Source organism: Penaeus chinensis, chromosome 35 (assembly GCF_019202785.1).
Source record: "Penaeus chinensis breed Huanghai No. 1 chromosome 35, ASM1920278v2, whole genome shotgun sequence".
NCBI classification, from domain to species: domain Eukaryota; kingdom Metazoa; phylum Arthropoda; class Malacostraca; order Decapoda; family Penaeidae; genus Penaeus; species Penaeus chinensis.
Genome location: NC_061853.1, coordinates 35,119,150 through 35,131,649, shown reverse-complemented (window position 1 = coordinate 35,131,649; position 12,500 = coordinate 35,119,150). Strand labels below are relative to the sequence as shown.

At 40.0% G+C, this 12,500-nt stretch overlaps 1 protein-coding gene across 1 annotated transcript in view; it reads right to left on the bottom strand.

Annotated features, from left to right (window-relative positions):
• The window catches only part of LOC125044142, a 45,635-nt gene that overhangs the window by 8,901 nt on the left and 24,234 nt on the right, over positions 1 to 12,500 (bottom strand). The window contains exons 5-9 of the mRNA XM_047640594.1: positions 7,507 to 7,628; positions 5,880 to 6,024; positions 2,017 to 2,129; positions 1,113 to 1,282; positions 697 to 752 (exon numbers count right to left, since the gene is read on the bottom strand). Of these exons, the coding sequence (XP_047496550.1) occupies positions 697 to 752; positions 1,113 to 1,282; positions 2,017 to 2,129; positions 5,880 to 6,024; positions 7,507 to 7,628 (606 nt within the window). The remainder of the gene's footprint in view (positions 1 to 696; positions 753 to 1,112; positions 1,283 to 2,016; positions 2,130 to 5,879; positions 6,025 to 7,506; positions 7,629 to 12,500) is intronic.

Genomic DNA, 12,500 nt, shown 5'->3' with positions numbered 1-12,500 from the left:
CAGTGGTCTTTTATTTCGGTTCTTCAACTTGGTCTTGAGTTGTATAAAAAAAAAAAAAAAAAAAAAAAAAAGTAGCGAGTGTTGATCTATGCTTTGAGGAAACTGAAAGTGATAATACTTTCTTTTTTTTAATTTATCTAAAATCGGCCTTACTATGTAACCTGAAGTTATTATTTTGTGCTGTCTCCAACGCTTTCTGTTTTTATTTCTAAAGTAAGAATAGTGTAATTACAAAAGAAATGTTTCAGTTCTAAAAACTCTATACAGTCTAACATTGCTCAATGATATATAAATAATATTTATATGTGTTGCATCTTCCTACAGTTCATGTTATAAAGAAGAATATGTTAAATAAAACAAAACTACAGTTATTATATACACCTACAAAACCTTTATGCTCAGTCTAGTAAACGATACTGATTTAAAAGCACAACACACTACACTATTATACAAAAGCAGGGCGGTGATACAACGTTTTAATACAATTAAGCGTGAATACAAGCGTATTATCACATTTAAATTGCTATATCTATATCATATGCTCTCATGCAATATTCATTACTTCATACATGCTCTATTGCACACTACAAATTCAGTAATACGAAGCGGTGAAGCAATACTGTCGTACGAGTCGTTATTTTGTGCAACAATAAAAGTAAACAATTAAATGGAAATAATGCAGAGGTCGCTACTCACTCTTGCACACGTTTTCGTAGTAGACGCCCGTTCGTTCTCCGTTGTCAAGCAGGGGCCTTGGGAGAGAGAGTGAAGATGCGAGGGTGATTGGGAGAACGCGTAATCGATAGGTCTGTCTTCTATGCAAACTGATAAGATTTTAGGTTATTACTATGCTGATTACTTTAATCCTCACTTTGTAACATGCATGTTTCCTATTAGTAGAAAACTTCCGTATTATCAGTTCCTAGTATTTATTCTAAACACAGGCGTTTTCTATCTTCTGAAAACTTTATCAACTTACTATAGTCGAGTTAAGTCCCTCCTATTCGAAATACATTTGTTTTCTATCACCACACATAAACCTCAAAAGCGTTAGTTCCCTAACTTCTCTTTCTTTTAGAACCGGCATTTTTTCCCCCACCCATCACACTTACCTGTCGGTGGAGAGGAAAGTGGAAGGTCCGTCAGGGAGAGTAAAATGATCGAGGTGGAAAAGCTGGCAATTGTAGGTGTTGCCTGTAGGTGGTCCCTTGTAGAGGAAGGACCTGCACAGGAATTCGTTCTCGATCTCACACGCTCTCTCGCAGGCCGCTACGCTGTTAGCCTACGAAGAAAAGATAAGTTTGATGAATTAAAGAAAAAAGATGGAATACTTTCGTTGGATTCTTCGTAAATCTGCTTGATAATATGGCCAAAATAAAATACGAGGACGGGAGAGTGACTCTTCAACCATACGTAATTTTTGCTGTGGCATTTTTTTTCCCACGGGACACCTTATCAAATTTAAAGTTGAAACTTTTTCCCTTTTACGGTATATGGATGACAAGCAATATATTATATTTTTCTCTGAGGTGTGAGATGAAAGCGAAAGTTCTTCTACCTGACGGGCAAGATTTTTTTCCCTTGAAGACATGACACAGCATTTCTTTTCTTTTAATTAATCCTCCAGGAAGTGACTGATTTCAAATAAGCCTAAACGGTCTACGTTATACTTATATGCTAGAAACCTGTAAATGGATAAAAAAAAAAAATTCTGAAAGTGAGAGAGAAAGAAAGATAGAGAGAGGGAGGGAGGGAGAGAAAGAGAGAGAGAGGGAGGGAGAGAAAGAGAGAGAGAGAGAGAGAGAGAGAGAGAGAGAGAGAATGAAAGAGACAGAGAGATGAGAGAGAGAGAGAGAGAGATTAAACATAAATAGACGAGTGTTCGATAGACCGACAGCCTGATCGAGAGGTAGACATATACACGCAACATGGACCTAATATAAACAAAGATAAAAAGATGAAAAATTATATCTCAACATATAGACAGACAACTAAACAGACAGACAAACATCTCACCATGAGCTCTTTGTCAACATAGTAATGCATATCAACATAATGAGACACGAAGTTGATGGGGACACCTAACTGCGGCTGCTCGTACTCCCGGTCTCCTCGACAAGCGCCCGATGCTGTAGGGAAAAAAGAGGAAATTATGATCTGTTTATTAACTATTGAAACGCTGTATCTGTGTGTGTGGAAGTGTACGAGATTCCGCGTGTGTTTGTGTGTGTGGAAGTGTACGAGATCCCGCTTGTGCTTGTTTGTGTGTGTGTGTGTGTGTGTTTGTTTGTTTGTTTGTTTGTTTGTTTGTGTGTGTGTGTGTGTGTGTGTGTGTGTGTGTGTGTGTGTGTGTGTGTGTGTGTGTGTGTGTGTGGGTGTGTGTGTGTGCGTGTGTGTGTGTGTGTGTGAGTCTGATTCTTAGTAAAGTCTGCGTGCTGTTAACCTCGCAGAACAAAATGTTTTTAGAGCGTGTATGATAATCCCTAATTTCCGGCAATAAAATCCCTGTAAAGTACCAATTAGATTAACCACAGTGGATACGGAGGCGGCATCGCATAGGCACTAGTTCACGGGGTCACGGAGGAAGTTCGGAATGTTCAGTACAAAAAGATAAATATATCACTTGAAAATGTTTATTAGGCACCACAAATACGAAATTATTCTGAATGACTTTTTATCTCCTTCTTATATGTATGTTTTTTTTTCTTTATCTTTTTTATTACTTTCCATCTTATTTAGTTTTTCACATCTATAGTTGGTCTGTAATTACCTCTAGAAAATACCGAGACTTCAGTACAAATGAGTATATTTATAGGAGACACGGTCATCTCTGAAAATAGTTCCTCACCTTTATACCTCATTTTTTAATTAAAATATATTTATATATATATATATATATTGTAACCATTTATCTTGAGCGAGGACGTGTGCAAATGAAGAATCTAGTGACCAACTCAGCCTAAAGCAAAGACAATACTTAACCTAGTTGCGGTTAAGGGACTCGGTGACGCGTACGAACTAGTTTTCAAAAGATTCCTTTTTTTTCCTTTTTCTTTGTCACTTTTTTGTTTAATTATTGATCATTCTGTTTTCTTTTCTGCTTCTTTTCTTCTTTCTTTCTTTTTATTTCTCCTCTCTTTCCCCCCCCCCTCTCTCTCTCTCTCTCTCTCTCTCTCTCTCTCTCTCTCTCTCTCTCTCTCTCTCTTTCCCACTCCCTCCCTCTGTTTCTCTCTCTCCCACTCCCTCCCTCTCTCTCTCTCTCACTCACTCCCCCTCTCTCTCTCTCACTCCCTCCCTCTCTCTCTCTCTCTCTCTCCTCCTTCCCTCCCTCTTTCTCTTCCACTCCCTTTTTTGTCTCCCTTCCCTTTCTCTGCCTCTCCCTCACCCCGTTTCCCTCCGAACAGCATTCCCGTTGCAGGAAAGAGAGCAAGACGAAGGCAACCCACTCATGTTCACCTAAATGACATGACAAGGAAGGCGGAGTCATGCTAAACAGACCCCGGGGGAGGGGGGGGGGGGCGCAGGCAGGGTGGGTGGATCACGTGTACCGCTGCGTTAATTGGGGACCCTCGGTGATTTCTGTGTTCCCCGGTGAGGATTTCAATGGAGGGGGGTGCGTGTGTTTTAATGTCGTTTGACTGGGTGAGGTTTGTGTGTAGCGTCGTCTGTGAGTCTGTGTTTGTGTTTATTGTTTCAATGTTCGATATGTTAGCTTTTGTGTGTGTGTGTGTGCGTGTGCGTGTGCGTGTGCGTGTGTGTGTGCTCTGGTGCAATTCGTGTGTATTCCTAACTTACAAACTAAAACATCGCCCAGCCAGAACGTACAATCACCTAAATAACTCAAGCACAACGGCCGATGCCCAAGCACTGCTCGACCTAACGGCGTCGCTCGATATCTGGAGAGAGACGGACATTCCGCGAGCGTGAGCGAGGGAGGAACGCTTGAGCGAAAGCCAGGCCGAGGAGACACAGTGACCGCTGGACCTACTTGGCTTCGGAGCACGCGGAAGGGGGGCGAGTGCGCTCTATTTTCCTGTTTATTTTTATCTTTATTTATTATTATTCTATTATATTATTATACTTGGCTTCGGAACGCGAAGAAGGGGGATCGAACGCTCACTACTCTCGTTTTTATTTTTATCCTTTATTATTATTGTTCTTCCTTCCTTTATCATTATTAAAACACCCTTTTTATTATCATTATTTTTGGGGGTGGCACTGTTGTTTTTCCTATTATCCACACCACTGGTACTCTGATTACTAATAATGATAATGATGGCGGTAAAAAAAAAACTTTTATTACTATTATTATTATCGTTATTGCTGCTGTCCTCGTGTTTTGCTGCTGATTTTATTGCTGTTGACGTTCTTATCCTCGTCATTATATTACCGTTGTTGTTTTGCTGTTTTCGTTACTAACCTCGTCTCTCGTATTGCCAAGATAAGATGAGACGGAAAATCATCTTTATTTTATGAGTTTTTATCATTTTTTAAGACTTTTATTTTTTTTATTTCTTTCTTTATTTATCTTTTTTTTTTCTTTTTTTTTAGACAAAACCGCGAGGATGCAACGCCACAAAAAAACGTTCGATATTTTCCAAGAATAAATGATGTTCTTCCAGGCTGAAGAGATTTACCAGAGCGGAACACAATGTTGGTAAATCTTCTTCAACGGACTGAATAGAAGTCTTCCTTTCTCAGGGGCGGAATAGGGGAGGGGCAGGGGGAGGGGGAGGAAGATGGAGTATAAGGGTGTGTGGGGGGGGGGGGTGAATCAGGTGAAGGAGAGGAGGTAAGGGAGATGGAGAGAAGGGGAGAGGGGAGGGGTAAGATAGATAGGTAGAGAGGGGGGGGGGGAGCAAGATCGAGAGATGGTGGAGTTAATGACATAGAGAGGTGGGAGAGGGGAGGGGGGAGGGAGATAAAGGGGAGGAGGGGGGTTAAGATGAGAAGAGGGATAGGAGATAATGCGGAGGATGAGGGAAGGGGAACGATGATGAGGTAAAGAATAGGAGGGAGTGTATATGAGATGAGGGGGGGGGGAGGGGGAGGTTAGATGGCTGGGAAGTGTGGGCGGAGGGCGGAGGGAGGGGGTAGGTGAGACAAGAGGGGAGGGAGAGGGGAAAGGTTGGGATGTGTGTGTGTGTGTGTGTGTGTGTGTGTGTGTGTGTGTGTGTGTGTGTGGTTGCGTGTGTGTGTGTGTGTACGTGTACGCACATGCGTGCAGCGTCTATCTCTCCCCGCGTCCACTTACACCCGATATCACAGTCTTAAAACTAAAATAAAGCCATAAATAAAACTTCCTCTGACCACGAATTTCTCCCCGGAATGTAAAGTAACATGACGATGACAGGATAGCAATGTCCGGCGAAGGGATACTTTGACCCCTCCCCTCCCCCCTTGTCCTCACCCCCCCACTTTTGACTTCAGATCCCCCCTCCCCCTCCCCCATCAAGACATTAAAGTGCAAAAAAACCCCAAAGTATTCTAAGGAGACCAATCACCCTGTCGACAGTAGCGAAGCGAAGCACTTGACCGCAGGCACGACACTGGCTGTACTTTTGTAATGTGACGAGCTAATTTTTTTTATATTTTATTCTTCTTCCGTCGTTTTTTTTTTTTTTTACCGCCTCGATGTCACGGTGTTGATTCTCAAACACGTGCAGGTCATTGAAATCACGCGCACGCCCCCCAAAAAAGTATAAAAAAAAAAAATCAAGCATCGCCTTGCGCAAAACTCACCAGGTTCTCGAAGCAGTGGTACCCATGCAGTTACAAAATCAAAGGAAAACAAAACAAAAACCCACAACTGAAAATAAACAAACACCAAAATAACAACAAGGACGAACAACAAGGAGGAAAAAAAGCATCAAACTCACCTTGGACGCAAAGGTTCTCGAAATAGTCGACTCCTTGGACGTCAACCATCTCGACCGTGTCCTCGACGGATCGGCGGTCGTACTCGCTCAGGGAACACTGGAGCGTCACGTAGTTGTATTCGGCGCTTCGACAGGTGAACCTCGCCTGCATGGAGAAACGGGATTAAAAGATGTTTTTAAAAAATTGGGAATTGAGACGATAAATATCTAAAGGGAATCACGGAGGATCACAGGGCAGAAAACACGAAAATAGGGTTGAAAGTTGTATGGAAAACGGCATGGGGTCACGAGATGGGAACTCATCGCTGCATCTGATTGCTTAAAGTTGCTCTCATTCGCGTTTTACTTTATTAGAATCCTTCTTATCAAACACACAAATCAAATTTCGGGGCAGGTTATAAAGCATGATATTTTTCTTGACTGAAACAGAAGAGGAAAACAAAGAAGAAAAGAAAAAGGAAACCTACATTAATATACGTATTGCATGTATTGTATAAAGATAATAAAGGCGCATAAACAGCCCTCAGGGAACCTAACAAAGACGACCTGAAAATTAGCCGGCAGGCATGAGGTGCTCAGCCCGGACCAGCCTCTCCGCTCGTCAGCTCGATCATCATCATCGTTATTATCTTTATTATCTTGCCGTTTTCGTCCAGACAAACAGCAGGTGCCGATGATATATATATATATATATATATATATATATATATATATATATATATATATATATATAATTTATCTGACTATCCATCTTTACAATTATCTATCCAGCTATCTATATATATACATATACATACGTATATGTAATATATATATATATATATATAAATTACACACACACACATACACACACACACACACACACACACACACACAGATATATATATATATTTATATATATATATATATATATATATATATATATATGCGTGTGCGTGTGTATACATGTAATTATAAGCATGTATGTGTGTGTATATATACATATGTGTGTGTGTATATATATATATTCATATATGCGCACACACATGCACAAACACACACACATATATTATGTGTGTGTAATAGCAGTTAACTGGTACAGAAAAGCCTGAAAATAACCGCAAACTCTTTCCCATCCCCAGGGTGAAGGAAACCAATCATATGACCGCAACATCGCCAATAAATCAAAGAGTTACTTTAATTCCAAAGGGAGGGATGCATTATAATCTATTTGACAGAGAAAAACTTCAGCGGAAGTGACGAATGCTACTTGGAGCAGGGAAGATGGTTTGTAAGTACGGTAGTGAATGTTCAGGAGACAGAAGAGTGATGAAGTATAATTGCCGTCGGTGTGATGAGCGTGTATGTGTTAGTTGTGATGAATATTGTGTGATTTACAAGTGGGAATGAGTCAAAGGTAGTGAGTACGGGAAGTCAAGACACGACTAACAAAATCGGACCAGAAGCAACGAAAAGAAGTTCCAAATACAATAATTACAGCTACACCAGATATAACAACAGCATGAGCAAGAACCACAACCACAAACAACAACAAAATCTGACCGACATTCAGAGAAATCATTAAAACAAAAAACAATACAAAAAAGTTTTCATCCCCAACTTCCAAATCTTGGAGCTCGCAACCTACCTCATTCAAGCAGGACGCCAAGCAGCCTTCCTTCGACGAGGTGAAGATCTCTGCATTGTCGAGGCCTTTGATCATCTTGTTGGGCACTCGCTCGAAGGTCCATGGGCGGTTGCACACCTTGTCTGCGGGGGCGAGAGAAGGGGAATGCAGGCGGTTAGTTACAGTAGGTAAGGTGATGGTAATGATTTTGTGAAGGGAAGGATCTCTTCGTGGGAAGTGATGGGGATGGTGAAGGTGATGGTGATAGTGATGATATGGTTCCTACTGAAGATGATGAGAGTGAAAATACGACCAGTATCAATGTTAATGATGGTCATCACAATGCAAATACCTACAAAAATATGATGATGATAATAATAATGCTTAAGACTATGATAAAAATATCACTAATATCACTGGAGATATATACAACCTTAATCTAAAACACATATTCTTCCCTTGTTATTGAATAAATAAATACAACTGTTGTTTGAATACGAAAGGACATTCTTGTATGTCTCTTGAGGAAATATTTGCTAACTGTAGCAGTGCTACTGAAAGGACACAAACGCCATTTTCTTTTCACTTGGGCGCACTTATAAGAAAAAAATATTAAAAGGAGACGGTCAAACAGGAACATCGTTTAAGAGCACGTATGCATACACTTATTCATGTTATTAAAATCTTTCTTTCCTTTCCATTTACAACGTTCTTTGTGTTTACTTTCTTCCCGCTTTATTTTCTCTTCTTTATTTCTTTTCTATTTTCTTTCTGTCTTTTGTTATCTTCTCTTCGACCTCAATCAACCTCCTCCTCTTCTTCTTCTTCCTCCTCCTCCTCCTCCTCCTCCTCCTCCTCCTCCTCCTCCTCCTCCTCCTCCTCCTCCTCCTCCTCCTCCTCCTCCTCCTCCTCATCTTCCCCCCCCAAAAAAAAAAAAAAAAAAATCGTACATTTACCCATTAGAAAGATTCAAAACTCCACCAACACACAATCTTCTTTTTCATTCCCTCTCTTTCTCTCCCGTTCTTTTGAAACATATTCTTCCTTCGAAAAACCCGCATGCGAATGAGGATAACAATGCCCATGTTTGCACCACGTACCTCGCGAGTTCTCAAGGTGACACGTAACAAAGGCGGACCGAAGTTAAAGTCCTTGACTCGAACCCTTGCTTGCGCCGCTGTATCTCTTCGGGGGAAATGTTTGATGTGCGGGAGGAAAGAACAGTGGCGGTGTTTTTTTGTTTTGTTTTTGTTTTGTGTGTGTTTGTGTGTGTGTGTGTGTGGTTGTTGTTGTTTGTAAGTTGTTGTTTAGTAGGTTTTGATGTTTATTTTCTTACAGGATTTTTTTATTATTATTTCTTGGAATAATAATTTTTTCTATTTTTCTATTTTGTGAAATATGTTTATTTTATAATTTAAAGTGATTTTTTTTCTTTCTATAGTGTGTGTTTGATTCCTTCCCGATCCATTATGAAATCCGAAAAAAATACAATATTTCAGATAAGGAGGTTTCTTTACAAATCAGAACACGTGAATAACTAACCCTATTTCAGCAATCTATTACAGTCCTGTATTATATTTCCGTGATATCACCTATAGTAACATTCATCAAAATCATCCTCATTTTCAGTACAAGTACAGCGAGCCATTCACATTCCAATCGTATTTGCTAACAGTGAAGAAAGGTCATTGCCTTAAACTGAGCTTTAAACTGTGCAAAAGATCTGCTGTGCTATAAATGTTACAGACAACAACGATACGGTCTCTAGTTGCGTGACATACAAACTTTACAATCAGTCTCAGCAAGTGCTTTATATCACTAAAGTCTTTATTACTCACGACGGGCTCTGTAATTGTAATCTCAAACTCACGATCCCAATTTGCTTTTAACTCTTGGCACTAAAGGAATAAAAAGAGAAGCCTTTACAACTCCTTTTCCACACCATCATCTTTCATCTAATGACTTTTGACGTCGTAACTCACAAACACTCCTGTTATTATAACGTTTCTTAGGAAATTATTCACGGTTTTTTCTTACGTAACTTTCGGCTGCCAAAGAACAAAACGCCAAAACATCACCCTCAACATTTTTAAATGGGCTTTCTTGCATGTCTCGACAGACCGCCAAACGGAAACCGGGGAGATGCCGCTTCCAGCCTCCGGAGCATCTCTCTTCCGCGGGAGATGACTCACGGATGCCGGCAGACATGGAGAGAATCCGCAGGGGGCATCGCTCGGCGCCGGTGCATCCCTAACGTTCATTTTGAATTTGAATTTGAAATGAAACCGCTGACGGTTTAACGTATTTGTTCAGTTATGTCTAGGGAGGGTTATTTATTTTCAGTTTCTATGTTGTCTGTTAGGTTAGATGTTGTAATAACTATTTTTTACAATATGTTATTCGTATACTATTATCCCATCTTTTCCCTTTATCAAGAGAGTTTAGCCGAAAATACGAGAAGTTTCTCTTTCCCCAAAACATATATGCATATTTGATTTAAATCATTGTTGTTCTTTTAGAACCCCGTTCTACATAAAACCCTCACACCAGCTGTCTATTATCAAAGTTCATTCATACGTCTTGACTTAACATGGAAGTGCATTCACAGTCACGAATGCAACCGGCAATGTGAAGCTCGCTTACTGCTAGTGCACGAACGCAAACAGCGAAACAAGAGCATTCTGATCAACGGTCTCTCTCTCCCTCTCTCCTTTCTATCTATCTATCTATCATCTCTCTCTCTCTCTCTCTCTATCTATCTATCTATCTATCTATCTACCTATCTATCTCTCTCTCTCTCTCTCCCTCTCCTCTCTCTCTCTCTCTCTCTCTCTCTCTCTCTCTCTCTCTCTCTCTCTCTCTCTCTCTCTCTCTCTCTCTCTCCTCTCCCTCTCCCTCTCCCTCTCCCTCTCCCTCTCCCTCTCTCTCTCTCTCTCCCTCTCCCTCTCTCTCTCCCTCTCCCTCTCTCTCTCCCTCTTCCTCTCTCTCTCTCTCTCCCTCTCTCTCTCTCTCTTTATCTCTCTCACTCTCCCTCCCTCCCTCTCTCTCTCAAAATAAGCTGATACAGAAAACCAGAGAATTAAGAACACAATTAACATCTTGCAAATGTGGACAACCCGTATTCATTCACAGACAGAAGTTCAACCCCCGCCAGCCCTCAGATCCGCAAAAAGATAAGAGCGCGACGTCAAGAGGCAAGGTTGTAGCGGCCACGGTGATGAGGATGCGTGTACGTGTTGATGATAGTGGGAAAGATCACGGGAAGTGGATGATGTAATGGTGATGGAGGGTTAAATGTTCACCATAATGATGATGGCCAAAGATGCACGGTTTGAGGTCGGCGTGGATGAAGTGAAGAAGGCGTGGTTCGAGGTATTATTAGGGGTAAAGGAGGTGGAATAAGGAGACTTTTTTTTTGATAGATGGGCGTAGTATTGGTAGAATGGAATGGTAGCGGGGGAGAGGAACCTGGAATAACAGGTAGGTTATTTAGTGGTTGATGGATGGTAGTAGTTGTTGTTTTAGAAGGGGGTGGGGCCTTGGAGGTTATTTAATGGTAGGAGAGCTGATTTCGGTAGCAGTGAGTGGTAGTGGGGAACTTGGAAGTTATATAATGGTAGGTGGACGTGGTATTGATAGCCTGAATGGTAGCGGTTGTGAGGAACTTAGAAGTGGAACTAGGAGGTTATTTAATGGTAGATGTAGTTGGTACTTTTGTCGGGGAAACGCAATACATCCTCACGTATCAGAAGGCCAGGTAATGGTCTATAATAAAATAAATGAGGAGACGAAACACATATATACCGTTGGTTACTTGAAGCAATGTTATAGAAGAGAGTGAGATTATATATATGTAAGAATATTGAAGAAGAAGAAAAGCATAGAGGGGATGGGAAAGAATGAGAAAATGTGGAAAAGGAAGTAAAAAGAACAGGCTAAATTGTAGAATACGGGATGAATGGTGGCCAGGCTAATAAACGTCTAAAAATGTGAAGTTTTTTTTTAACGTCATTACATACCAAAATCTGCACAAAAAGTATATATATGTGTGTGTGTTTGTGTGTGTGTGTGTGTGTTTTGTCTGTATATATACATATATATATATATATAAGTAACGGAAGCCAAAAATCATAGAATTGATCTGATACGATTTTCACACTATAGCCGTCAAACATGAAACGAGGACCAGATAAACCAACATAATTCCAGTGCACAAAGAATGTAAAGTCGAGGCGTGACAGACATGAAAATGCAATTCAAAGTCAATATTGCAATTGTACTTTATTTATATGCGAATAAGATTCTAATGCTATCTACACATTGCGAGCAGATGAAACCAGTTAAAGGAAGTCACTGACATCACCATATGGGTGGATTTTCGATAACACGCACGCATACATGTACAAGCATACCTGCACACACACACGCACACACACATAGTCGGGGTCGAAATCATATTAATCGGTAATCTTGATCAACTGAACCAACAGCTAAATTTCAACAAAGGAACGGATAGATACAAATACTACAAATAAATAAATCTAAAATATAAAAACATTGTAACATTGACGACGACAAGGATAAGGATGAAGAGGATGATGAAGACGAGGATCGACTAACAAAGAAAATACTAACAAAGACAATACTAACGAAGAAAATACTAACAAAGACAATACTAACGAAGAAAATACTAACAAAGACAATACTAACGAAGAAAATACTAACAAAGACAATACTAACGAAGAAAATACTAACAAAGACAATACTAACGAAGAAAATACTAACAAAAAAAATGCTAACGAAGAAAATACTAACAAAGAAAATACTAACGAAGAAAATACTAACAAAGAAAATGCTAACGAAGAAAATACTAACAAAGAAAATGCTAACGAAGAAAATACTAACAAAGAAAATACTAACAAAGACAATACTAACGAAGAAAATACTAACAAAAAAAATGCTAACGAAGAAAATACTAACAAAGAAAATACTAACGAAGAAAATACTAACAAAGA